The sequence below is a fragment of the Cyclopterus lumpus genome, chromosome 14 (genome assembly GCF_009769545.1).
Source record: "Cyclopterus lumpus isolate fCycLum1 chromosome 14, fCycLum1.pri, whole genome shotgun sequence".
Lineage (NCBI taxonomy): Eukaryota > Metazoa > Chordata > Actinopteri > Perciformes > Cyclopteridae > Cyclopterus > Cyclopterus lumpus.
Window position 1 is genome coordinate 12,385,542 of NC_046979.1, and position 27,377 is coordinate 12,412,918.

A 27,377-nucleotide genomic window follows, 5' to 3' on the forward strand; every position below is an offset into this window, starting at 1 on the left:
CCACACACACACACAGACACGCACACTGATTAAAAGAACACGCACACGCTCGCACCTTCTCAAATGCGTGTGCACTTTCAGAAGCACACGTAACTGAACATATCATTACACACTGTTTGACAGGTCCAAGGAGAGAGGACATTGACATACATGTTACAGTACAAGTTGCTACAATGTTCAAAGGAAGTGTATATTATTTATGATTGCAATGCTATTTCCTAATAATAAACATATTGCAGATCAACTTATACTGTATTAGCGAGAGTCAGATTTCTATACAAGGTATGGAAACACAACTAAAGAGCAGATGTATGTTCATGTATTATTAAGTAATCCAGCGAGGCGGCTGATATTTCCATACTCTACAGTATATTGTGACATTAAAACACAGAGGTATGTCAGGGATGAAGAGCACCATAGTGTAGACTGAATGAGATGTGCCGGTGGTATGTGTGCATGTAAGCAGAACATATGAATGTGAGAGTTACCACAGATTGAGTAGTTTTACTATATTTCAGAAGGATATGATTATTAGTCGATAACAGCTTTAAAGAGCAATATTGGAATTGGTCCAGTATCCTTTTCATGGCTGATAACTCAATGTCGAACTGCCATTTGAGTGACTGAGGATTTCTAGTAATTTGTCAACCAGTACAACTATCAACTATCACATTTGCAATTAAAGTTCAGTCTTTTAGTTTAAAATGTGGTTAATTATTCTAACATGTCAGCATCTACATTGTACCTGACATTCTTTACAAATTATTAATTAAGGTATTGTTACCTTGGCCTCAAAAAGCATGTGGGTGCACCCCAGTTGTCCCCAATCTAACCCTGCTGTATCATATCAGTGATGACTGAGAGTGAGCAGCTAGTGAGAATACTTTTGGGAATAATGAAGACCTAAGTGTGAAGTAAAAGAGGAGTGAAGTGGGGAAATGACAGGAACTCAAGACAAACCGACAAATCAAAACAAAAAGCTAAAGGGAGGAAAAAAAGAAGAGCGGCAGGTAAGTGAATGATTGAAGCGATAAAGAGCTTTGTCATGTTGAGAGCTCTGACCTCATATTCTCCATTGAGTCTTCTGGCATGGGGGCCACCGTCTGCACCGCTGGCAGATTCTTACTAGTTGCACCGTTTACAAACGATGAAGAGGAGGAGGAGGAAGAGGAGGCAGAGTCTGTGGCACCTAGACAGGACAATGCCAGATGGGATTATTGTAACATAAATCAAGTGTTGACCAAGATTATCGTGCAGGATAACAATAAAAGAAATGTATTGATGTCTCGGTCAGATGCGATCAAATTCAATTTGGATATCATTTCAGCGGAAGTGCTGCTGCTTGTCTTCTGGTAATGACCCCCCGTTTGTGAAAATAGCTTTGTGATCAATATACAGAATCCACTCCAGGGAACTAATCCCCTCTTTCTCCATTATTCATGTATGATACAATGGATCTGCTGAGTATGATCTGCATGCCAGCTGATGTGTATTTGATTCTTATCTCATTAGAAATTCATTTCAATGTAATACCTTGTTTGGGTCAAAGAATATCTAATATAGGCGTTTCTCTTTTTAATTTGTATCACATGTTTGAAGGGTACATTAATTTTCTTGTCAATAGCCAAGATATTTAACACTTGCTGTATGTTTTTATTGATCTGGATCTCGCCCTTAAAATTAGTCTACAACTAACCAAGAAAGCATCTGCCGATAAAATTGGCTCACTTTGTGTCTATTCTGGTTTGTTGTGACTGAAATAACTCTCTGCGTTATGTGGCTTTTCATTTACTTGAGGCCTTTGCCTCAAACAACTTTGTCATACTGTGTTTGGTGTCTGTCTGCTGCCTCTTCTTCAATGCACAGTCCATAGAACAGCAGATGTGTTGATGCTGTGAGTGCACTATATCTCTCACCTGTAGTGTTGATCATGCTCTTGGGTGTTGCTGTTGCAGCTGCAAAAATGTTGGGTGTGCTCCCGGCAGTAGCTGCCCCACCAGTCGTGGGCGTGCCCACCGTGTTGACTGACAGGCTGCCAGGTGGCGGCTTTTTAACTGGAACCACAACACTCCTGCATGAGGTGGGGCACAAAGGCATCAGACAAACCTGCATCCGCAATACTCTTTATCAAATGATCCTTAGTGATACCTTGGATCTGAGTGTCACTGGTAACTGTTGTTTTATGTCACTATAGGAGAGAGCAACTGAAAGGGTACCACATTAAATAAAGTTAATTTGGCCTTTGTTTGGAAAAATATGTTTACCTCTCAAAACTAAGTTGTTGTGCAAATACAAAACATATTTATAGTTGTAAACCATTTTTTCACAGACCATTTAAACATTTGACACAGTTGACAACCTGAAATTATAGCATGGTTTTTGAAATACATGAAATGTTGCTGCAGCAACAGCATGATTTGCACAACCACTTAGTTTCAATATGATGTAAAGGTTTCAATGAGGTATTGTCCCCTCAAGTTTTGTTGTGCTCTGTATAAATACATATATATATATATATATATATATATATATATATATATATATATATATATATATAACTATTATATATTACAAGCTTATATACATATATATAAGCTTGTAATATATATATATATGCTTGTAATATATATTAGTTATATATATAAGCTTCTATGAAGTGTGGCCATACAGCAGCGATTGTTTAGAAGAACTAACATTTTTGTTTAATAAAACATTTATTTAATTAATTTCATTATTATTTCCCATTTTTTAATTAATTTTCAGACTAAAATCTTAAAGGGATAGAGATATTGTTACTGAATTATTAAGTTTTAGGACATGACGGGACATAAACAAGATTGTCCTCGCTTGTCCAAACTGTTAACATATAGACTCTCCACTGAGTGATGACCTGTTTGTATCTTCTGTGCATCACTTAGTCTTCTTGATCCTGCTCTGTGGCAGTCCTTGAGAGCTAAGCTATTGATTGATGACAGTGTGCATAATAGATCACGAATGGCTCCATATCCATTTCCAACATGTACATCATCTGTATCTGTCTGGCCCAAGAAGGCAAATGAATGGCACAAACACAGTTACAAACTGCATTTGAATAGTGTTTTTAATGTAGCATCAATGCTAGTAGAATCAAATCATTGTTTTTCTGTTTTCTAATGGAATTCTTAAATGTAACGTGTCTATTCACAAATATGTAGTGTACAGTAAAAGTAAGAAACAACAAGCCTTTGTGCAGGCTTCACATTACATGTTTCCTTTTGTGTGCATTTTTGGAGAAATAAATGTGATGGCTGGCAAGTAAAGGACATTATGTAAGTTTGTAAAAGTTACCATCCAAAGAGGAAGGTAATTTTCTAAATACTAATCAATTGATTGATGTATGTGTCCATTGTTTTAACAAAACTGATGTACAGCAATTTGACAAATAGCAGTACAATAAAACGCATCACCACAAGATCCGTATTTGGCTGAAAAGAAAAATGGATTAATTAATGGATGTGTCAGGCTGTTAAAGACTCTGATATCTCCGTCTGGTTTTGTGCCTCTTGCAGGTCAAACAGTAGCTGGGACTGACCTGTCGAAGGAGTGGAACTGCATGGGCAGCATGGGGTGTGTCTTCAGGGCAGGGTCTGGGTGATAGGGCGTCGGTCCAGAGTCCTGTCCCAAATCCCCGCCATCAACTGGAGCCGCCACCAAGCTCTTCAGGATCTCCTACATTTCAGAGAGAACAACCCGTCTGGTAACTACAGGACAAGTTGGAGTTCAACGGTATAAATCTTAGGATGCTTTTTAACTTTCTTAACTGAATGTTTAGGCTATGCAGGGTTCATACAGCTTTGAAAGAGTACAATTCAAGCACTTTAAAAAGGTACCTAAACCAAAAATGTACACTCTCGAAGCATTTGTGATCACATATAAATTGTTACTAAAAATGGAATTCCGAAACAAAAAAGTTAACAGAATTTCTTTATACACACAGCAATCAATGTATATTTTATATTTTATGTAATATGACAGGATTGCTTCATTTAAAAAAATAAAAAGAGTTTTGCTTTACATGATTGTGGAGATTAAACACTAGATTAAGATGAAAATCAAGCATTTTTCAATAAGTATATTAAAATTCAAGCATATTCCTAAACTTGCAAAGTGAACAGTCAAATTAAGCATTAATCCAAACTTCAAGACTTTGTACGAACCCTGAATATGAGAGTGAGAACAGTGTGCATGTTTTATTGATACTTAACTTTATATTGTACAAACTCACTGAAAGTTACATTTGTGGAAAGACACCGATCGTATACACACCTGGCATTAAAATCTGTCTTCAAGTGATCAACCATAAGCACACAGCTAAAAATACAGATGTGGCTTGATCACTAAAACCATATTTGAAATTGTCCAAGGATACATGGAACATCAATAATGTAGACTAAATGTAAATGTTCTGAGCACATTGGACCAGATGTACTATCTCTCTCTTTATCGCCAGGTCTGAATGGAGGACATGCACACCAACCTTAACATTGATGCCTTTGCTTGTTTGGCTGATGCTGGTGATGGACGAAGGTGGGGCTTGGCTGTTGGGGTTGTGGGGAGAATCCAGAAGACTCTCCTGTGACCTCCTAACGTCAGACAGACTACACAACAGATCTGTGCCTCCTCCCCCAATGTCTCTGTCTCTGTCTGTCTCTCTGCCCACCAGGCCAAGGCCGAGCCCCAGACCCATCTCTGAGCCGTTCAGGGATCCGGCCACATGGCCCTCCTCTCCGATGCCTGAGTCTGTGTGGGGGAGGCCAGCCCGTGGAGAGTCGTCCACGGGGGTGGGGGTCTGTTTGTCTCGGTCAGAGAAGGCTGTGGATGGGTGCTCTGGAACAACACACACAAAAATCTTCTTGTAAAATGCATTCCACAAGACATTGTCTTTATTCTGTTTTTTTATTCATTCTCAGCTATTTTCTCCTGTTTGTAAGCTTTATTTATCTGTCAAGTAACACCCATCTTTCTTCCTTTTTCTATTTTTCATCCACTAATTGTCTCATATTCTTGACAACGGTATTGTTGTTTGGCTGAAGCGAGTATTCACTATACAAATGCTAGAATGTCACCACCAGCTCAGCCAAGATTACTCTCTAATGTTGAGAAAACAAGAATCACCTGTACTGGTTGGGGAGTTTATCTCGTGGCGGATGCTTCTCCCTGATAGGCTGGTCGACCTGCCGATCTCTCGCTGGGGTTCCAAAATGTCCCGGTACTTAGATACCATGAGAACTGAGATAAAGTAGACGACTGCCAGTGCCAGAAACTGAGCCTGCTTGCTGTCATCCTATGGCAGAATCACACACACACATTTATTCAGTGAAAACCACACACCATCAAAAATAAACAGGTGTTTCTCTTCTGTACTTGTACCCACATGCACATAGTATACACTAAAAATACACATTACCACATCTCTGAAAACCACAGCTCGAAGACGATTGATATCTACATCCTGCAGGAGTCTGTCTGGATCCTGCTAAATATGGGAGACAGAATGTCAAATGTGGTGCACGATACATATATGCATGCTTCTGTGTCAGATTTTAAGTGCTGTGTGCATTTATTTGAGTGTGTGCGTGGTACCTTGCTGGTGGTGGAGGCACTGTGGAGGCTGTCCTGTGACTTGCTGCTCGTTAAGGAGGACTTGCAGCTTCGATCTCTCTGTCTCTGCCTGCACTCCAGACAGTTCCTCACTGCCACGCAGCACACTGATGGAAGCAGAGATGAAACCTGTAAGTATTTCATACTGGAGCAGGCTTATTTCTTCTTTCTTTTCCACATATAATAGCATTTATTTTGAGAAGAAAAAACCCGAAGTGGGTATAATTCCTGCAAATTATTTATTGGCTTGTTTCTTGGCCCCTTTGAGGTACTTTTGATGCAGCCCTCCTGAAAAAGGCCATGAAGAGTCTAATGTTATAGTAAAAATATATCAGAAATACAAGACTAATACATCCAACTAGAACATACCCAGGCGGAGGCATTGCCTCATCAGCCCCCCTGACGACATGTTCTTCTCTGCTTCAATCTCGCTGAAGTTGAGAGAGCTGGCGAACACCAGTACGTCCACCATGGCCATGAGACGAGACAGGAAGGTGACCGCTGTCTCTGAAGACATGCCCTGTGTCGCCTCAATGTTCTCCAACTCCGTCTGGAAAAGGGAGGATAAATACACACACGCTTGCCAGTTATTCATTGACAGACTTAGCATGTAAACACAATAAACTGGATGCTCTCCCACTGCTTTTAGAAAGGTGGTGAGATACTGTAGCATCATCTTTTATTTTTACATTAGAAGTATCCTTTAGAAAAGGTATTATCCTCATGTCTTACATGAGCATGACCACAACAGTCATGGCTGGTTGTACCAACAAACAGGTAAAGCAACCGCGAGTATCATGCTGCTTAAGTGAAATACATACTTATATGATGAAATCTGGCAATATGAGGTGTTCTACACAACACACAGGAAGTACAGCCTGATGACACACGGGTAATGGTAACAGTGGGATTGTGACAGTAGCAGTGTACAGGCTAACCCAATAGCTCGCCAAGAATGTATTTCATGGAAGATTAAACAAAGTCCCTATTTGTTGACACCAACCAAATAACCAAATGTTCAGTATATCTACATTGAGAATACATCTTAAGGCAGCAGGCGTTCAAACTTGCAAACCAAGTGTGTGGTTTGCTGTGTCTCTGCTTCAGTAAGCAGGATGTGCAGGGCTGTGGAGAGTCGACAAAGTGCAAGCATCTGGAGGCTCGTCGGAGCAAGTCAGCACACACATTTAGGGAATAACAGACACACAAGGTGAGGACAGAGGGACTTGGGTGGTGCTCTTAGCTCTTCTGGTGATGGTGGGAGTCTTAGGTTCTTTACGCACCTCGCCCCCTGCGCCTCCTCCCCCAGGAACAGGGGTCACCTCCTCTCCCTTTGACCCCCTCTGGGGTACGGCTCCTCCTGCCTTCTTTAGTGTTGATACAAATGGGACAGGCTTAGCAGGTGCAACCCCAAGGACTTAAGGATAACTCTCATGCTTTTTCTCTCATAAAACATCTGTTTCCACCTATAAATAAATCTTCTCACTCTATATTTTCCGATTATCGATCCAGCCTTTTAAACTTTTCTTTTCCCTTTATTTGTATAATATTCTAGCCACTTTAGAATATTATACAACGTGTAAAGTGTATCTTGTTTAGTATATTTAGTTCCTATAAATGTAAGAACTAGATTGCACTGAGACAGAGAGGTCAATAGATACAAACAGTATAAGGGGGAGTATTGATTAGCAGCAAAGAAGCACAACAAATAGAAACACTATGGATGCCAGTGTAAGTCACAATGGTAAATAAACCAGTATTAGTAGAATAGAATAAGAGGAAGAAACTGCAACTTACAGTGTTGGCACTACTCTTAGAACTCTGCACAAATGCAAAAACAGACAAAAACAGAGACAAAAAAGACAAGAAAATACACAGAATACATGTAACACAGAGAGGAAAAGAAAAAAAGAAGGATAAATAAATTAAATAGATCATCAAATTGTCAAAATAAATAGATTGTTAATTAAAGGATTAGAACAAACCTCAAATAAAGGTTACAATACTAGTGTTAGTTAATGGATATATAGATGAGAGGAATCCAGAAAGTTTACTTAGTTTACTATAAAGGCAAACTACTAGGGCAAGTATAAAATTAAACCTTTCAGATTTTTTTATCTATTGGGATTTTACTTACTTTTATTTTACTTACTTGATTTTGTTACTTACTTTAACAAATTCTTTAACCTATTAAATCATGCAAGATAAACGCTGCCCTGAGCTTCGGGGGGAATCAGAATCAGCAGGCTCTTTAAAGTCTGTATTTGGGGTTACCGCCTGAGTTACAGGCCTATGAGCTGGTGACCTGCAGTTTCTCCTCCTACCACAGAGGTGCAGAGTTGAGCCACTTACAGAAGGGGAGGTGGCAGCAGACAGTAGAGGTAAGATGCCTCCACAGGCGATGATGATGTTGTCCACCATCTGAGAAATGAGGTGGATCGTGTTGTGGACGAAGATAATGTTCTCATTGCTGTTCACAAAATCCATAACCGACTTGGTGGAGTGGCTGAAATAGAAGATAAGAGTTGGAATGACGATACAAAAATACAGTTACATCATAGTAACACGTCACTTTCTGAATATCCTCAGCCTAATCTAATTTTCAATCGATGTGTGATTAATACAGATGCCCTGAAAACCCGGCATAAGGGCTAGTAGTATTAACATATTAAGCTCACCTCCTCCACACATGCACGTCAGTCTCCAGGGCGAACAGCAGGTCAGTGAGCAACCTCTGGTGCATTGGAGACCACTTGAATTCTGGGATGCGGAACATGGTCGTGCGCGGGCCGGGGCTGAACTGCCGGCGCTGCTCCTCCGTCATGGGCATGCCCCTGAAGCCCAGATCAACGCGGAGGTCCCGCTCCAGCTGGGCTGCTGTACGACCATGGAGGGCCTGCAACATGGTGGCAAAGGGCTTTCAGTACATCTCTTACTAGTAATCACATTGGGGCAGCGGTGGCCTTGAGGTTGGAGAAGAAGGCTTCTGACCAAGGTGTGTTAGGTGCTCGTTGAAAGAGAACAGAATGATGTGTATATATATACAATATATACTTTTGTTCTATTCTCTTTTCAACATATTTCACTTGCTAGCTGACAATCAAAACCATGTATCTTTATATTTTTTGATAAATAAACAAATACACTTTTTACAATATGGGCTAAAGCGGCACGAGAACACAACAGTCTAGAAGTATGCGCATTTGAAGCCAACAGTACAATTAGAATAACCTAGAAACGTACTTGCAGAATTGTGTGAACAAGATAAATCAGACCCATGTACACACGTAAACACACCTGAGTGGTCGCAGTAGTTTGAATCTTCTTCGCGTCCTTGTCTTTCCCATCATCTGACCTCTCTGTATCAGAGGTGGTGCTGGCTGTGTCTCCCCCAGTCTTAAGCCCCGCAGCCTCTCCCTCTGCCCCGGATGTGCCCTCTCCCTCTGGGAAATCTGGTCTTGATGTTCCCTGAATCTGGGCTTGGCTCTCAGCCTCAGCAATAGAGCTTATGTCAGCAAGAGGGCTCTGGATCTTGAAGGGCCCGTCCTCTGGAAGTTCCCCAGAAGTGTTACTCTGGGTCTGTGTTAGATCAGAGCCGCAGCTAGTCATGTGGGCCAGCAGGCTAAGGTCATCACTGGCGCTGGTGGTGGAGTGAGCCGGCACTGGGCCGGATGGAGTGGGCTGGTCTGTACTTGGCAGTACAAGGGGGTCTGTGGCTGCCAGAGCTGGAAGCAGTTTCTCGTCAACCTGAAAGTGACGAATAGGGTAATGCAAAATAAAAGAACACAAAGGCATTAGGAAAAGTAGAAAGACTAAGATGGACAGAAAGTAGTACACTGATTGTTGGTATTATATTTGAGGTCAGCAGGGAAAGATCTGGCTCCTCAGATAAGACTTGAAGTAATCAATCTTCACATCCTACCTTGCTGAAGAGAAATCCGTTGTTGCTTGGGACACTGTCCTTCTCGTCCGCCAATGTGATGAGCGGACCCATGTTCCCATCATCCTCCAGACTGACTCCCGAAAGCCCCAGGCTTGACACCATGCCAACCCCTGAGTCTGGCATGTCATCTTTAGGCGCCAGGTTTCCATTTAGATTTTGAACTACAGCGCAGTAAGCACTGTCCAGAAGAGAATCCACCTCAACCAGAGGTCCGTTCTCTATTCCTCCCCCACCTCCTCCACCTCCACCTCCACCGAGGCCTTCTGGAGACAAGTCCAGGTCATCCAACTTAACCTCTGTGGCCTCTACCTTCTCTGCTTTAATGTCTACCAGCAGGTCGTGGACCTCCACCCTCACCCCAGGAGCAGCACTCTGCTCGCCGGGTGCCAGGGCTTCTCCGTTGGGTCGCTTCACGACGCCCTCCGCCAGGAGGTTGCGCGACTCTCCACCAGCCCCCTCGCTGTACTCGGCCTCGCTCTCAGGTGTCTGTGTCTGTGAGTTGTCGTCAATCTCGAGGTTGCCATTGACGACAGGGGCAGCCGTAGCGGAAAGCCCAGAGATGGTGGACACGCAGCCTTTCTTTCCCTTCTTCATGTTCTCCTCTTCTTGGCGCTGGTACTCTTCATACATCTTAGCCAAGTACTCTTTATGGGCTTCGTAAGTCACCTGCGACAGATGGTGGGGATATAATTGGTTAAGTGATCAGAGCAGTGACAATGGTTAACTTTCACATCAATAACTTCTTCACCAGGGAGTCCTTAAGGGGCTCATAGATCTTTTGTACCAAAGGCTGCATGGACAAAACTTGGACAGTAGCCTAACGGAGCTATTCGACCATCATCCATAACCCTCACTTTCACACTGGCAAAAGAAAATTAAAGAGTTAAATGTTCACCATTGAACAGTGAGATGATCAGTGATTAAATATGATATTTATTATGAATCAAAAGCCAGCATGTTACTCTTACAGGTCACTAAAAAACAAAAAAAATCCCAAACTACTATAAACAATCGTCAATATGTTTAAATCAATTAAGTTTTTTTAAGCATTTAATTGAAGCTTTACTCAAAATATTAATACTACACCAACACATTGATGTCATCAGAAGTATGTCTTTATTTTTGGTGCTATAGATTTTAAATAAAGTTTGAGAAAATAATAACCAAAGATCTCTCCCAATGCCAAGCAGAACTGACAAATCAGTATCTCGATGAGTATTTTTAGTGAGAATTACATCAGGAAAAATGACATTAAAGAGAAGACTAATCCTGCCTGAGAGGAAAAGTCCTTTACCAGTTTATTCTAATGTATATTATTGATTTATTAATATTCGATCATCAATGGAATTAAGTAGATTGACCTTGCTATTACGTCAACCTTCCTTGTTTATTTCTACTTGTACCTTTACAATGCTTCTATGGGATTTACTAATAACTCAAATTGCCTTTCAACAACTTCCAGAAAACAGGTTGTAGTATATTTTTGTTTATTTTCAGTGATTGTGATTGCAACAGTGGGAGAATCTGGGAGGTTTTGGTGAAGAAAAAATAATATTTGATGCCTGAAAAATGTCCAATGTAAGTTGGCTTTATGGCTGTCTAGTCGATTGAGGATCTTCTGGATGCAGATATTTGTATTTCTTCTTCTTATGTCTTCATTAATTGATTTCTTCATGTTTGATGCAAAATGTTGAGTGTGAGAAGATGGCTTTCCTACTTAATGCTTGAAGTACATATCTTACTCTCACCTTGGAGTGTGCGATGGATAGGGTATCAACCCAGACCCGCCACCCTCCCCATTCGTATTTGATAGCATGGTAGAGCAGGATCCTAAAGATGTTGTACACCATCTCGGTTATTTTCTGCTCCTCAGGGTTCTTGGGGTTTATGTATCCAAGGGAGAACATCCAGTCCTGCCACACAGAGCACTGAAGCAGGCAGCTGGTACACAACAAAAACAATGTATGAGGCTGCAGCATGAGCTTAATACCAAGATACAACAATTATCGTAAGGAGCAAAAGATAAATGCAATGTAGTCATTTCTTTGCTCTTACCGACGGTTTTCGCGGCTGTTGCTGAAGAGTTTTATCATGTCAGAAAGAAAGAGTCTTCTGACTTCCATCAGCTCAGCACTGGCAGAGGAGCTCTTAAGCAGGGTGGCCACTACCTTCAGAATCACTGGGAGGTAAACATCGTGGAATAGGGAGAGGAAAGGGAAGAAGAACAAGATGAACAGTATTTTGAATGAGAGAGAAAAATGTGAGGGACAGGAGAGTGAGAGGTAGATCAATAAGTGGAAGACGGCAGCACTGTCAGCTGCTGAATTGAGGATTTGTTGTTTGTTTACTGGCATTAAAACAATACCGGATTATTGGCAGATCAAAGAACACAGAGAGACGGCAGGCAGCAATGTTTTTGTACTCACTGGGATTCTGGATCTTGACCGTGGAGTCGGGCTCAGGGTGGGGTTTGTGAACCACCTGAGTGCAGACCTGCTCTGTCAGAATCTGTACACACAGGGGATTAATTTAAGAATTAAATGCCACGATTATCGTACGTTGCTATAGTGATATCAACCTGCCAATCGCCTACCTCATACAGAGTGTTGTAGGTGGTGACAGAGACGGTGTTTGTATGCATCATCAGCCTCTCTCCCAGCAGTGTGAACAGACTGTGCGTGTGCATGATCTCTACCTTCCTCCTGCAGGGAAACAAACACACACACACACACCAGGATTTATGACAATTGAATATGACATTGATTGGCACTGGCCTGATGATGGTCTGATATTGGCAGGAGGCACCATATGGCCCTGTCACTTATGATGGGACCAAAGAGGACGAGAAATGAATACCAACAAGAGAAATTAACGAGAGGCATCAACAGAACGTCAAAACCGCAGGCGTCAGTCACAGAGGCAACGTTCGGATGGGTGCAAATTATTAACTTTGAAGATTTAACCTTGATATTGGGAGAAAGTTATGTCTTCAAGTGCTTTTAACTTAAAAGGCTCAGAAATGAGGTTGAGTAACTTTGAGGATTTAAAAATAAATGTAATTAAGCAAATAATGCTCAGAGCCTCTGTATATTCTCTGAGGATTGTGTCTGTATAGGTTAGAAACAGAAAACACAAGTCATGTTTTGCACATTATTTAATCATATATTAAAATCAGTTAACTCCCAAATCAACTCCCATGATCATGTATAAACTAATTTAATCAGTTACAACTTCTACTCTATTTAAACAGAATTACATTTTTGAGAAAGTGTTAATTGTTTTTGGCATACAATCCCAGAATCTCTATGTCTATTTGAACAAATTAAATAAAAAAAGCAAATGGAAAATGGAAAAATTAGGGTCTGATGTCATACTTTACAGAGAAATAAATGCATTATGTTGATGTATCTTGGTCTGTCATAATAAGACAGCTCCATGACTGGGATTAAAACCCAACACAGTCATCCTCAAATTAAATATAAAAATAGCCATCAGATCTCCATCATTTAGTCAAGAAACAGAGTGGTAAAAAAATCATCCACAACAGCGCTTTTGTGGTCTAACTGATGGTCTGCTGATGCACCTGCAATACTGTCTGCAGATAAAGAAACAATAATATCAACATCAACACTGCAGAAAACATCTGAAACAGCAGTTTCTTAGATATGACACTGACTTTAAATTGGTTTTATTGTATTCTTTGAGATCAGATTAGAACAGTTAAAGGCTCTAAAATCCCGATTATAGCAGAAAATCCTATTTTCCTAAGGCCAAAACAATATACTAAAATATCTTTGAAAGTATAAATGCTGTTTTATGCATCACTAAATTGCAATCTGGATCAATATAACATTTCCATAAGTATTGACGCGTGTGTAATCTTTAAGAGGCAGCCCTGCAGGATGTTTGGTTGGAGCAGATGTTAAGTAGGTGGAGCACTGAAGTTGCAGGGCTCAGGTGCAGCTTGGCAGCCTGCCCCCTGTCGTGCAGCAAGAGGCGTGAATGTCACATGGGATGAATAAATCCCCCAGCATTCATTGCTGCTCATCAAGGTTCCACCTTCCTGCCAGTGCACACTGTCAAATTAATTGTTCTGCCTGGACGTGATGATGGGGATATTATGTCCACACACACAGATAAACAAACAGCTCTTCTAAGGCTCACTGGGGGTGGCGCTGCTCTAGGTTTTCAGTTCTTACTGCAGTGTTTTCTCACACTCTCTGCGAAGCCTCTCAGTCTCACTACCTTGATGCAGTATTTCTGTTTTAGCCTTGACAGAAGTTAAATGCTCCCTCATTGCAGTGATTCATCATTTACCATTTACTGAGCACAAAACACCACACAAATGAGAATAGCACAAAGACAAAGCGGTACTGACTTGTGGCCAAGGTGCTTTAGGAAGTAGCCCAGGACTTTCAGGGCCTGGACCCGGATACTCTCACTCTTAGAGGCCAGGAGCTTGCAGATCACCCTGTAACATGTCAAACACACAACCATCCCGTTTACATGTCAATGAAAAAACGATAGTACCTTAGATGTAGGCTCAGAGTAAAGTTATTCTGTGTTTGTGGGAAACGCCTGCTGCCTGATACGCAGTAAACATCCTCAAAGTTAGCAACGCGTGCGCTGACTGAAGCATTTTCTTCAAAAGGAGAGTACTCAGAAGACATGCAAGTCACAAAAACGGGAAAAAAGACAGTTTGCCGACTCCTTTTCCAGAAACAGAAGATGTACCATAGCAACCCGAACACATCCATGTGGAGTTGTGCTTTCGGGGAATTACCAGCACAGTTAGACTACGTCTTTGAAAACTCATGCTGCTTGGCTAAAGCGTTGCATAAGTCCCACAGTATTGTAACTGAACATGTAAACAATGGCTTAACCATTCAGGAAAGCATGTATACTATGGTTGCTACAGTAAAGGTCTAAGGTTCACGTTATAGGCATCAGATCATATTTGTGTGTGTGTGTGTGTCTGTGTGTGTGTGCGTGTGTGTGTGTGTGTGTGGCATTCACCTTATTCCATTTCTCTGGTCAAATGCAGGGATCATGGACGCTGGATGTTCAGACATAAGAGCCACCAACAGCTGGAGCACGTCGTGGATGTTCTCATCCTGCCGAGATAAGAAAGCAAAGTTGAACAGGTGAAAAAAGGAGGACGGGGGTTAAGAGGTCAAATAGAGAGCTGTAGTGGTGGATAAGGAGGGGGGATTGCGGAGAAGCAGGTGGTATTTCAGAGCAAGAATAGATATAATCGTTACAGAAGAGTACATTCTGTTCTGTCCATTGTTGTGCCATCTTTCACGCTTTCACGGCACCAAAGCTGACTCACTCTCACTCGTTTAAGTGGACCATGACTCCGGGCCCACAAATTATAATGCACATTTTTCTACCAGCTCCACTCAACCGCTCTCACTGTCTCTCTTTCTCCCTCTTTTTCCCTCTCTCACACCGTCTCTTTGGCAGAGAAGCATTTACCTCGTGCATGGTCAATAGGTAGTTGAGAATGCTCTGCAGCTCATCCTCCTTCACGCCCCGGTCCTGGGAAGAAAAAGACATCAGTCCTTTGTCTTAACTTCAGATTACTGTATTCATTATGTTCCTGGTTATTGCATTTTGACCGGAAGGCACCAACACCTTCACACATAAACACAAACACACACACACACACACACACACACACACGCACGCACACACAAATCAATACGAGCAAACAGGAACACAAAAGATACAGTGTTTCATTTAGGCTGCTGATCTATAATACGATTCTCCCCACACGCACACATTTCGGATTAAGCCGTCAGCTCACAGAAGCAGGAAAAACAACAGAGGACATAATGATAAAAGGTGATTTCTTGAAATTTGAACTATGCAATAAAAATAATGGTAATCCGTTTCTCTCATTGTACCTTTAGTATGAGTTGTTTGAGGAATAGAAGCATGAAGGCTCTGAGCGAGATGATCTCCTTTTGGGATGGTCGTGGTCCGTCTAAACAAACACACACAAGCAAAAGAATAATTTCTTGTTAAAAATCAATTTCTATGCAGTTAATGATCAGCTAAATAAGTATGTAGCTCAGTCTGAGTGAGCCCTACTGTGTACTGATATTGTGTTTTATTAGTCTACCTGGAGAGCAAAGAAAAACATGTTCACACACACACACACACACTCTAAGAATTAACTGTAAATCTCTGTCATTAACTCCAGATGCAATGTTGCAATCCGAATAGTTTATAATGTATTAATCAAACTGATTACAGTAAAGACATGACAACTTATAAAAAGGTGATTGATGGCCCAAACGATCCAAACCAAACAAGCACTGATATCCACTGAATGTACGGTACTTTAAAGCTCTGGCACTCTACCAGCTATTTGCTGTGGTGGGCTATAAAAATATAATCAAGATAAAAACAAAAAAGCTTTGGATGCCTAATGCAATTCATCATGTTGTTATGATGCCACTGCCTCTGTTTGAAAAGGTCTGACATCTTTTGCCGTTTTTCACAAAGAGCAACACGGTTTTCAACGGCTTTTATTCAGATTTGGCTGCAATTAGCAAAATAAAAGGGCTTCCTTTTACCTTTGAAATTATGGCACATTAGCCCTTTTAGGAGATGAAAACGGACCACTCATATGTTGGCTTTGCATGTTCATTGTTGTAACTGTTATTCATTCATTTTTGAGGTGTTTAATGTGTGTGTCGGACAGGGCTGTGATGAATCGGCTCGAAACGCCTGCCAAATAACTAACTAATGGAATACGGTGCCAAGTAGAAAAAGATGCATACATTCAGATCAAAGCAAGAATGATACATCATTTTTCCTTTAATGATCCCAGAGACCACTGCAGTCAGATAACGTTGACTTTCTCTTCCTTACTTTCCGACTACTCTTTTATAGATGTCAATAACAAACAAGTCAGTAAGCAATAAACCTCACAGGCTACCTGTTCTTATCAGCCTTCTACATTCCCAACAGAGGTTTGTTAAATTTACAAGGCAACAATAAACACTGGTGATGCCATTTGCACACCGCACACTTGCTGTGTCAGAATGTCGGGAATTTACTGAGTTTATTGTAAGCTCAATAAAATGCACCTCGTCCTCTCAGAACATTTAAACCAATATCTGACCCCGTCGCTGCTTAGCCAGCAGAAGTAAAGTGAAGAGAAACACAAAAGATTGCAGGGTGTGAAAGGAGCAAGATGCTCGGCTGGCCTTGAATCACATATGTGTGTCCGTCTTTCAGTCTGTTCACCTGCTTCTCTCGAAGCCAAAACATGACACTGAAACATTCCCCTGTGATTCATCATCATTATCTGTCAAGCTGGAGTAGGTTGGCGGGATGGTGACACTCACCATCCATCATGGTTACGCAGCAGCTCTGTGTCAAACGTGGATGCACAAGTTGAAGGTGTTCCAGTGCAACCTCCTTTAAAGCGGTCTTTTAAGAGGATTTGAGCAAAGCTTACGTTCATCTAAACCACTTCCCAGGGGCTTTAATTATCGTCTTTCACTCTTTGAAATTAATTTTCTTGCTCTTGTGCTCCTTTTATCCTGATCTGACTCAACAGTTTTTTTTCCAGTCATTGTGAAAAAGAAAAGCTGTTTGGTTCTGCTATATAATGACAACCTGTGAGGAATCAAAGACGTGTTTGCAACCTATTCATGTTTCCTGTCTCTACACATGTGTGTGTTTGTGCTGACATCGGGCTCAATGCAACAACTACACAAAATAATTAATTTGTTTCAGAAGTATTGTACATTTTTGCAGTTTGTTGAAGTCTTTTCATTTGGGGTTCAGTCTGTGTGATTTACTACAGATTTAACGCCAGCCAAATTGCATTATGTTCCATTGCATTACAAGGCTCACCACGGTAAACCAAATACATGCAAATTATTTTATTTGTATTAACCTTTACATACCCGGGATAATCCCATTGATATTTTGAATCTCATTTAAAAGGGAGTCCTAGCCAAGATGACAGAATCAAAGTTTCACATAAGCACCACATAAAAACACCACAAAATGATTTTTTTTTAAAACCCAGCAAAAACAACATCAAAAAACCTTACAAAAAAAAGATTCACGTAAAAGAGACGACTTAAAACAAATCAGCATGTTGTATCAACCAATCGAATAATTGTCATTCAGTGTATATACATAAAATACATAAAATACATTCAGTGATCAAATGATGCTGATTCCATTTTTTTTTGGGATGCTTTCACTGAAAACGGTGCAGGTTCCAGGAGCGTCGTACCTGATTCGTCCACATGGTCGAAGATTACAGCTACTGAGACAATATGGGCTTATAAAGCAAAAATGTACCAATGTTCCATTCTACGAAAAAAGCTTTCTCATGGAAAGGTGGGGAAACACAGCATAGTACACTTAATCTGATATTTTAAATGAAGATGAATTTGCATGCATATATAACATATCTCCATTATGAATTGCTGATTGAAGCACGGCTTGAATTAATTTTTTCTTTGCAGCAAAAGAAAAAACGCATTTGTTTCTATAGTAGATAGAAGTGTTTTTTGTAAGATACTCGATATAATGGTTAAATATTAGGTATTTATAAGTTGATACTTATTCCAAATGTTGACAACCAAATGTCCTTATCAAGTTCAAAGAAGCCAGCTGATGCAGTGCAGGTCCTCAATCACACTTTTTTTGTATTATTAACATTGCAACACATATTTTTTATATGAATTCTGAATAAAATGGGACCTAATATTAACCCTTGTGGGAGACCATTTTGGATATTACAAAAGCTAGAAAATGTACAATCGACTTTGACACTTTGCATTGTAACACTCAAATAGTTTTTTAAAACACTGAAAGACCACTCACTGCGAACCAGCCTCTGGAACAAAACAGAGTGGTCCAACATGTCAAAAGCCTGAGGTCGAGGAATAAAGTCAACTGCATGCATCATTTTAGACATTCATTTAGACTTCAGACTGTAAGTTATTGAGGATGCCATGCCTCCTTTCACTGGATTACTTATAAGCAATTCCATAATCTTCGCCAAAATTGAAAGTTTAGATGTTTAGAACTTCTCTCATTTTACCACTTTCTACAGTGGGTGAGAAAATGTAAGTTAAATGTTGAGCAATGTTCTCAGCAGCTTCTTTATGGGGCTCAATCCCAGCAGCCAAACAGAAATATGTCCATACAGAAAGGAAACGAGATAGCCACTTGATTACAGATTGTAAAAGCTCCCTTGGGTCTGCCAATCAAATTTTTCTGTTACCATGGCAACATTGGGTGCGTAATTATAGGCAGCATAGAATCCAAAAGGAGAGGTTGATTAAAGTTAAAGGCTGCTCTGAACTCTCTGAAGCTCTGGTGTGTGGCAACACTATTCTCTGCTGAATTACAAAGGCAGTGAACATGTCAAATCTGCTTTGTCGCTGTGTTGTGTTTGGAATATGATATAATATGATTATAGTTGCACTCAAATATATCTTACACTTGGATTTGCACTCAAATAACAAAAATAAAATGGATTACCCTCCACAGAATAAAAAGTAAATAAATTCTCTTTCTGCAATGGTCTCACTCCCTCTCAAACGTGTGGACACGTTTTCAAAAGGAAGCTGCTCAGCCTCGCTCATGAGCAACCAGGCTCACACCTTCTGTAGCATAAATGACCACTTTCTTTCTTGCATAATCTTCATGTTGAAACAATTATCAAATAGCAATCTGTGTATTATGTTATTTAAGGGGGTAATTATCAATTATTTGACCTGACAGTAAATAAGGATTACACAGTCAGTTAGCTATTCAAGTCTCATTGACTATTGATTTTAGGTCGTCATGTTGTTGTTTTCAGCTGGAAGCTAAAACTGATTGGACAAATGTAACTTCAAGCACAGTGATTCATTTCAAAACGCTACTCTTCATCAAACGCATACAATATAAAAGCTATTCTTATTTGCTGCATGTAACTATGGCTACATAGTTGCATGCAATTATAGAGTTAAAGCTCAAAAACTATTATGAGAAAGTGTTAAGAGTTCAAACCGTCCGTACTCTCTAAAATCTGCATACCTTGCAAATCGCTACGTGCTTGTCGGATATTCAGAATGTGAGTGACAGTAATGGTCGGACATAGGCCAGAAAGGGGTTGGGGGTGGGTTCAGAGTTGGACTTTACGACACCTTAAATTGCACACAGGTGTGAATGTGACAGTGAATGTGTTGTGTCTTCATGTGGTAGCTCAGTAATGAGACAGCCTTCGGCCCCTTGTGACCCAACACAAGAATGAAGAACATGTCAGAGATTGACATATATGTGTGTAGAAAAATGCCTTGTCAAAATATTCTGAAGGCTGTGAAGGATGTGAGAGGATGCTGTAAAAATCCAGTGTAACTTGTCACTAAGAGATGTTTAGTATGTTTAAGAAGAAGAAAGACAAAAAAGAGAAGAAGGGATGGATTATGCAATGTCTGAGAATGTAGGACAGCAATGGAGAGTACCGTATAGACGTGGGGGGACTGTTATTTATCTTGTCTTTCTTCTTACAGGGGGAATGGCTTTATGTTTACAGATTGTGTGCAGGGGTGAACCTACCAAGACCTTTGGGGGTGATTCCACTGCACTCCAGCGGGTTGATGGCCCAGTAGTAGTACTTGAGAGTGTGCATCAGTTGCAGGACAGTACCGACACGGCGGATGGTGGTGTAGATGGTGGCGGTGCCGATGAACTCGGATGACAGGTATGTGTAGAGGGATAGCTGGACCTGAATACACAAACATACATTTATAGAGTACATATAGGTACACACAAGCACAAAGGTTGAGGGGCAAAATACAAATTGTCAGACACCTGTTGTGTTCAAGCAAAAGGCAGTTGTATTGCAAAAAGACAGCCACATGGTAATAAATGGAATCCAGCCTCCAGCAAAAGCACCGATGTTTTCTGCTTTATGTTATTTGTTGATGTTTCTGTGCCTGAAGCCGTCAAGAATCTGAGGAACTCCTTACGCAACGCTGACATTTAGGAAGGACGCTCTCGAATTGCTTATTTGTGCCTTCCCTGCCTCCTTCGGTTACCTTTGCTCTCTCTTAATGTACCTCTAACCAAGCCTCTCCATCGACCAGACACAGATTCCAGTTAGCTGCACGCTCACAAATCTCTGAGCTCATTACAGTGACCACGACGCTAAGGACCAGCCCTAACGAGGTAGCGCTGGTTAAGCGGATAAAATTAGCGGAGTGCCGCGGCCTGACCATGCCACATCACAGCTCATCTAGAATGGAGAGCGCACTCAGCTGGCTTGAATGGCTTTCATTACATTGCTTTTCGCACATCGAGCTGATGTGTTTTGCTGGTGCCATTTACAACAGGTTTGGCTGCGGAAAGGTTTGAAATTCTTTGATCATAGCACGAGCGTTTGGGCTGCACTGTTGCAAAATAGCTTGGAACTAATATTTCTCCATTTCTGAAGGGATTATATTTACCAGAAGTGCTTGTTGAAGAAAACAGGCTCTTTATTATCAGTGCGAGCAAAGGAGACGCCGTGAGAGTAATTTCTTCAAGTGTTTCCTGTCCTGAAAAAGACCAAGGCTATTCTTGCCAATAATTTATGTGATTATAATACCCTGAGAGGTGGAACATAATAAAGCTCTGCGGGAGATAAGAATGGTCCAGTGGCGGTAAGATTAAAGGATTACATGTGTGTTGTGTGTGTTGCTGCTTAGTACATTAATGCTCGTCTCGTTTGTCTCATCATGGCCCTGCTGAGTAATGTTTACTAATCCATTGTTATTTCCTGTATTGGCCCTAAATTGAAGGTAAAAACCCAATAAGCAATCATATGGTCAAGCCATTTCGCACTGTTTCGACGTGTCAACTACGATTGATATGTCTACGTTGGGTTGGATTCTGACTGTCACCGTTTGCATTCTCTTGAGCTGCAGCAACTGCTCCGATACATTTCCTCAGTCTTAACTCCAGCATGCCCTAGAGAGCGATACTGCTGTACCCAGGAGCCAATCACATCTCAGGGTCAGAGGGAAGAAGACGGGGAGTCAGGAAGTTCTGACAATAATAGAGGCAGAGCTGACTGACCCCGCGGGAACGCCAGGAACACTTGCATCGAGTTCAGAGTGAGAAGGAAAAAAGGAACTACACATCTCTCTTCTGTCCTGGGGTCTTTTCAAATGTCACTTTCTCTCTTTGTTTCCTCGTATGTCTGTTCTTTCCTTTGCCCACGTGATGTGCCAGTTCCTCCCCTCTGTGTCCTGTACCTCCTTTGTTATATTATTGTAAAGGACAATGGACACTACGATGTCAGCCCCATCTTGCCTGTCTCAATTTTCCTTGAATTAAAAAAACTAACTCCTGAGCACTTCTTTTTCTAATTTGTAGTCTGGGTTTTGTTGCAGCAAGGTCATGAAAAACACACACACACACAGACACGTATTCAGTAGACACACAAATAAACAGACCTTGGCAGGGGTGTGTATCCAGATGGCAGCGTTGAAGAGGACATGGTCACAGAGCTGTTTGAGGAGAGGCGCTCCATGAGGTAAACCATCCAGATACTTGGCGAAGGACAAGAACTGTTCAAGTACCGCCCTGGTGATGTGGACTCGTGACGACTGGATAAAAGACGGAAAGTATAGACTGTGATTTAACTTGACTGAATGGTCATGCATAACGCTGTTTTGGGTAAATAACATAGGTTGTTTTAACTCTTAACTAAGGCAGTGTCTTCATACAGTACTTTACATCTTAAATATACCTTGATAATAGGTTTCAACAATAAATGTTGTAAACTGTTAGAAAAGATAACTACACCATTAAATACAGTAGATGCCTAGTTGCTATGGTTACTGATTGACATTTTAGGGACAGGCAGAAAACATGTTTTTTTAAACGGATGTGTATGAAAGTACAACATGTTAGTTAAAAAGTTGTACTTTGTACTTCAAACAAGTACACATCTAAGAGTTGTTCAACTTATGTAGGTTGTATTGCACCAGGAGATAGCCACTTTAACCCTGGTAACATGGCGCCTGTGGCGTCTAACAGTTGTCAAAGGTGTTAAGTATGTATTTTACACCCGGATCCAAGTCTCTATTGTAATTCATGTGATCTCTATCTTTTTGCACATTTGTGGAATACTGTTACTTCCTGTTGCAGCGAGAAGAGACAAGACTATATCATCTATTTGTTGAAAATGATGCTGTAAATTCTTCCTGTTCAGTTTTTTAATCAACTGTATGGTCATTTGGATGTAGTTTGCAGTGCTGTTGGACTGTATTGCGTTCTACAGATAGATGTTAATGTTATTTTGCCTGAACTCAATGATATTAATGGGTTGGACAATATAATAGAAACAACTGGCTGTACCCGATAAACAAGCGACTGAGTGTTCAGCAGATAAACATAAATACAAGGGCAATCAAAATGTAATCCTTATTATCCTCCTTATTCACCAGACAACAAATAAATATGACATGCAACACAAACTCTTCAATCCTGACCTTCTCAAGCAGGTATCCAATCACTAGGAAGCCCTTCCCTCCCAGCATTTGCTCCTGCATCGCAACTGAGCTCTTCAACAGCTCCACCAGGAACGCCAGCAGAGTGGCACTGCAACATACACATTGTTCACAGACATAAATCAGTAAAACAGCATGGAAATCATTGATTGATTGCTACAAGTTCTCAATTGGAGTATGCAAGAAAACCCGGTCCATGTTCGCGTAACTCTCCCCATAATCGCTTTCACTTTCTCCACCATTTATCTTTCATAGGAAGGTGTTTTTCTTTTGTTTCTTTGTTATCATCATCTTCCTGAGGATATTTTACAAATAGTATTGGATGCTGCTCAACATGATGTGGAGATGCTGCCTGATGTGTAACTGCATTAAGGCTTGTGTGATGGAGGTGGTATCAGGACGATCTTGGAGCGAGAAGAACACAACTTTCTTAAAGCAGCTCGTCGCTCCAGGCAAAACCACATAACACTTCCTTCTTTCACACTCCCATGCCCTGCTCTCTATAATCAGTTATTTCTAGCCTGTGGCAACATTGTAAGGTTGGAAGACAATTCTCACACATAGAAGTCTCATCTTCACCTCTTTCGGTCTTGTCGGTCTCTTTTTTTTTTCCTTTCCCTTGCCCTTGTTTGTTTCTGGGTTCATTACAGTTTCAGCTGGAGTAGATGTTGCAGAGTAAACTATTAAAAATGTTTGTGCTTATTAACTGTACCTATACTGTGTAAATCAGGCTGCCAGTGAGTTCCAGTTATTTCTGTAGACCACTCACCAGACCGTGGTGTCCACGCTGCAGTCATTGAGCTGTTTGTAGTCCAGCTGAGCGAAGAGAGGAAACAGGACCTGGATGCCTCCTATAGAGTGGATGGCACTGTGGATGGAGTGGGTAACAATGGCCTTCACATCCTGTGGGACAGACATGGACTGTTAGTGCTGACAAAGACTACACTGTACTCGACTGTATGGAGGGACACAGATAAAATCACACACACACTCACTGCCAATTAAACATGACTCATATCAGACGTAGAACATCTACTGAAGATAGAAATAAACCATTACTACAATTTTGCATGGTAATTCTCCAAACCAGAATATATGGCTGTTTTATTGTATTATTGTTTATTGTCCATCAGCTTCCTTTCACACGTCCTAAATTACAGATATTGGAAGTTTAGTTGATGATCCTGTAGTGTTTTTGTTTTCAGCAACAAGAAAATAAATACAAAATATGAGTAATTATGCTAACGCTCAGTCATCACAATGCTGTAAATGCCTCCTGTTTGACTCTGTAAACCTGTCTGAAGATTATTGAAATAACTATACAACTAGAATACAATAAGACTCACGTGATCCTTTGTATTTGTGAATTACAGTAATTGCTGCCTGCGTTGCTGGTGCAGGAGTACATTCTTAGAAATCAAGATGAGATATAAAGAAGAACCACTTCTGGCAAACCAGCCTTGAATAAAATACACTTGGAAAGAAATGTGCTTGCATATAGCATAAGGCAATATCTATAAACGAGATAGTTAAATCAATACCTGAGAGTCTCAGACAAATTTAAAATTGTGAACTTCAAGACATTGCTGGCGACTGTCTTTCACAAGGTGCAACAGTGTTTATACATATATCTGTATTGTCCTTCTGTGGTAAACCCCACATCTTACTACAGTACTTTCACGCATGAAGAACAACTCAAGAGATTTGGCATTGATTCAGAGCTCGGTAACCAGGTTAGTGACGAGCGGCCACTCAGAAGAATCCAGACTGACCTGTAGCATGAGTGCGTGTGGTGAGTGGACGAAGATGGAGGAGTTTTCCCTCGGCGACGACTCCAGGCAGAGCTGGGCATCCGTTGCCTTGGCGTTGTAGGTGAAGGAGATGGAGTTGGCCAGCTTGCCATCGTACAAAACCTGCTTGTGGTGCTCAGCCAGGTGGATGTCACTTTCTGACTTGAACTTGAAAGTGCTCTGCAGTGATGGAGAAATAAGATGTCAAAGGTTGTGTGAAAAAAACTAATAAAACTTCAGAGAGACAAATTAATTGTCCAAAGACAAGAGAAGTGTGAGTGTGAGTATGTGTGTACAGGTCTAACACCCAAAATGGAGTCTGCTTAATTGCAGCATGTGTAAACAACCCAGCATTAGCTTAATGAACACAGCGCTAACCCGGGCACTAATTCAATTAGCACAGAATAAGAGACGGAAAGGGCCAACGGATGAGAGGGAGACAGGCACCCGGAGCTCCAAATGTATCTCCTCTCTTTGTAGTCGACCAACAAAAAACACACAAACGAATACGAACATATTTGCGTTATTCAATTTCTGAATATTACGTTACATTTGTCCTGCAAATAACCCCAACTTTTTGTTTTTATCCTGTTGAAATCAAAAATATCTTGGACTGTTTTCCTTGTAAATGTTGTCCTTGAAAGAATATTAGTTCCTCATACAGGGTGAAACATTTAACATGGGGGAAAACTATAAAGAATTAAACAGAATATTTTCTCCTCAGCTCACATACAGAAACATTATTAATACTATTGAACCCTTTTTCTCCATGCAGACGTTGCAGGAAGTCTAGGCTGATACACGCATGAAGCCCTGCAGATGAAAGGCCAGCGGGTTGCTCTGCCACCCTTTGCAGCAGCTCCAGGAGAGGGGAACTCTTCCTTTTGAGCGGCTGGGTCCCCAGGTGCCTTGCTCAGGCTGACTGCACAGGAAAGCCCCAGGCTGCTCACAGACCTGCAGGCCCGTCTTGTTCTAAACCTTTCATCTGAGGTCTGTTGTAGAAAACGTGCCCTGAGCATTTCGAACCATGCAGCACAACATTTCACTCTGAAGAGTGCACTGAACAATGGAGACGATGTCGGAAGAAAGCAGCCTTATCTCAATCTACTGTTTTCTAGCACCGTCTTAGTCCTCCTTCCATTCATCATCACACAAAAGGCCTCCTTGTAGAAATATATAATCTAAATCTAAAGCACACCTCACATACTAGGGTTGCAACAATATTATATTTTTGAAGTACAATACCATCTGAGAAAATATCACAGTTTCACAATATACAGTATTACACTATTATTATTATTATTATAAGTAGTAGTTAAAATGAACCTTTAAGGGTTGAGAACAAAATAGGATGTAGATATAATAATTGAAATTGCTAGAGAATGTACTATAGCGTGTTAAATTAACCACTGGATGAAGAAAAACATCAGCTGTGAGTCTTTATTGACAAAGAGCTCCTGCCTGTACCTTTAAATGACACACAAACACTCACTTATTTTTTTAAACAATTGATAAGCAAATATACTTAGTATGATAATGGTATATTGTCATACCATGAAACAGTACACCACTGCTACACTGACACCTACACACACATTAATGCCAGCAGAACATTAACTCCAAGAGTAATCAGATGGTAGGGCACCATGCTTATGTTAATATTTTCTGACTTTGGGACATAATACTTTAGTAAAATACAAGAGCAGATGAGCGGTGTTAGAAAGTGTATCTATTAATTAGCGACCTAGAATACTGCAGCCATATGCAAGGATAATCAATCACAAACACAAATGAATTGCTCTTCGGTTTATTTTGAAGGTTAGTGGGCCCCCAGCAGAAAAAATAATTACTGAATAGCCTGAATAGGAAATTAATACACTTATTAAGATGCACATTTTTTGCAGGGTCAGCCCATTTATTTAAAAAAATGTCCCCTTGGGGATTAATAAAGTATATATCTATGTATCTATTTATTGTGGTGCATTTATTTAAGTTGCTGTGCTAAACGATGGAGACAGGTAGCTGGAAGTGTTCAAGAGATTAGCTGACTCTTTAAAATATGAATGGATGCACAGATCCTTTAAAATTATAACATTAGACCGGCAGCGAGAGAAGTATGCAAGAGTGAAGGAAAGTCCACAATTTAACATAGGTAAAGCTTTACAATGGTTAATCACATACTATTCCTCACCTGGTTGCACAAGCTCACACAGAGGAATGGAAGCGACAACTCACGCCTTTGTAACACCTGACAGCTGCAGATACCATACTGGCCTGCAGTGATAACAGCGCACGCGCGCACACACACACACACACACACACACACACACACACACACACACACACACACACACACACACGTAGTCCATTCTGTTCAGCCTCGATACAGATTGCTGAATGACAACCAGTCCTCCAAAATAAGTCCTCCCCAACAACTTATTAGGGTTATTAGATGAGTGAATTACTACAAATCTAAGC

At 40.8% G+C, this 27,377-nt stretch overlaps 1 protein-coding gene across 1 annotated transcript in view; it reads right to left on the reverse strand.

Annotated features, from left to right (window-relative positions):
- Positions 1 to 27,377, reverse strand: part of nbeaa (neurobeachin a) — an 84,218-nt gene that overhangs the window by 16,663 nt on the left and 40,178 nt on the right. Inside the window, 27 exon segments of the mRNA XM_034550860.1 lie at positions 1,063 to 1,189; positions 1,917 to 2,071; positions 3,572 to 3,708; positions 4,517 to 4,866; positions 5,155 to 5,323; positions 5,447 to 5,515; positions 5,623 to 5,747; positions 6,010 to 6,190; positions 6,924 to 7,007; positions 7,438 to 7,461; positions 7,993 to 8,146; positions 8,319 to 8,536; positions 8,938 to 9,387; positions 9,563 to 10,249; positions 11,332 to 11,524; positions 11,639 to 11,762; positions 12,010 to 12,091; positions 12,177 to 12,285; positions 13,962 to 14,054; positions 14,600 to 14,697; positions 15,062 to 15,124; positions 15,493 to 15,572; positions 20,171 to 20,339; positions 22,051 to 22,203; positions 23,092 to 23,200; positions 23,879 to 24,012; positions 24,882 to 25,079. Of these exon segments, the coding sequence (XP_034406751.1) occupies positions 1,063 to 1,189; positions 1,917 to 2,071; positions 3,572 to 3,708; positions 4,517 to 4,866; positions 5,155 to 5,323; positions 5,447 to 5,515; positions 5,623 to 5,747; positions 6,010 to 6,190; positions 6,924 to 7,007; positions 7,438 to 7,461; positions 7,993 to 8,146; positions 8,319 to 8,536; positions 8,938 to 9,387; positions 9,563 to 10,249; positions 11,332 to 11,524; positions 11,639 to 11,762; positions 12,010 to 12,091; positions 12,177 to 12,285; positions 13,962 to 14,054; positions 14,600 to 14,697; positions 15,062 to 15,124; positions 15,493 to 15,572; positions 20,171 to 20,339; positions 22,051 to 22,203; positions 23,092 to 23,200; positions 23,879 to 24,012; positions 24,882 to 25,079 (4,535 nt within the window).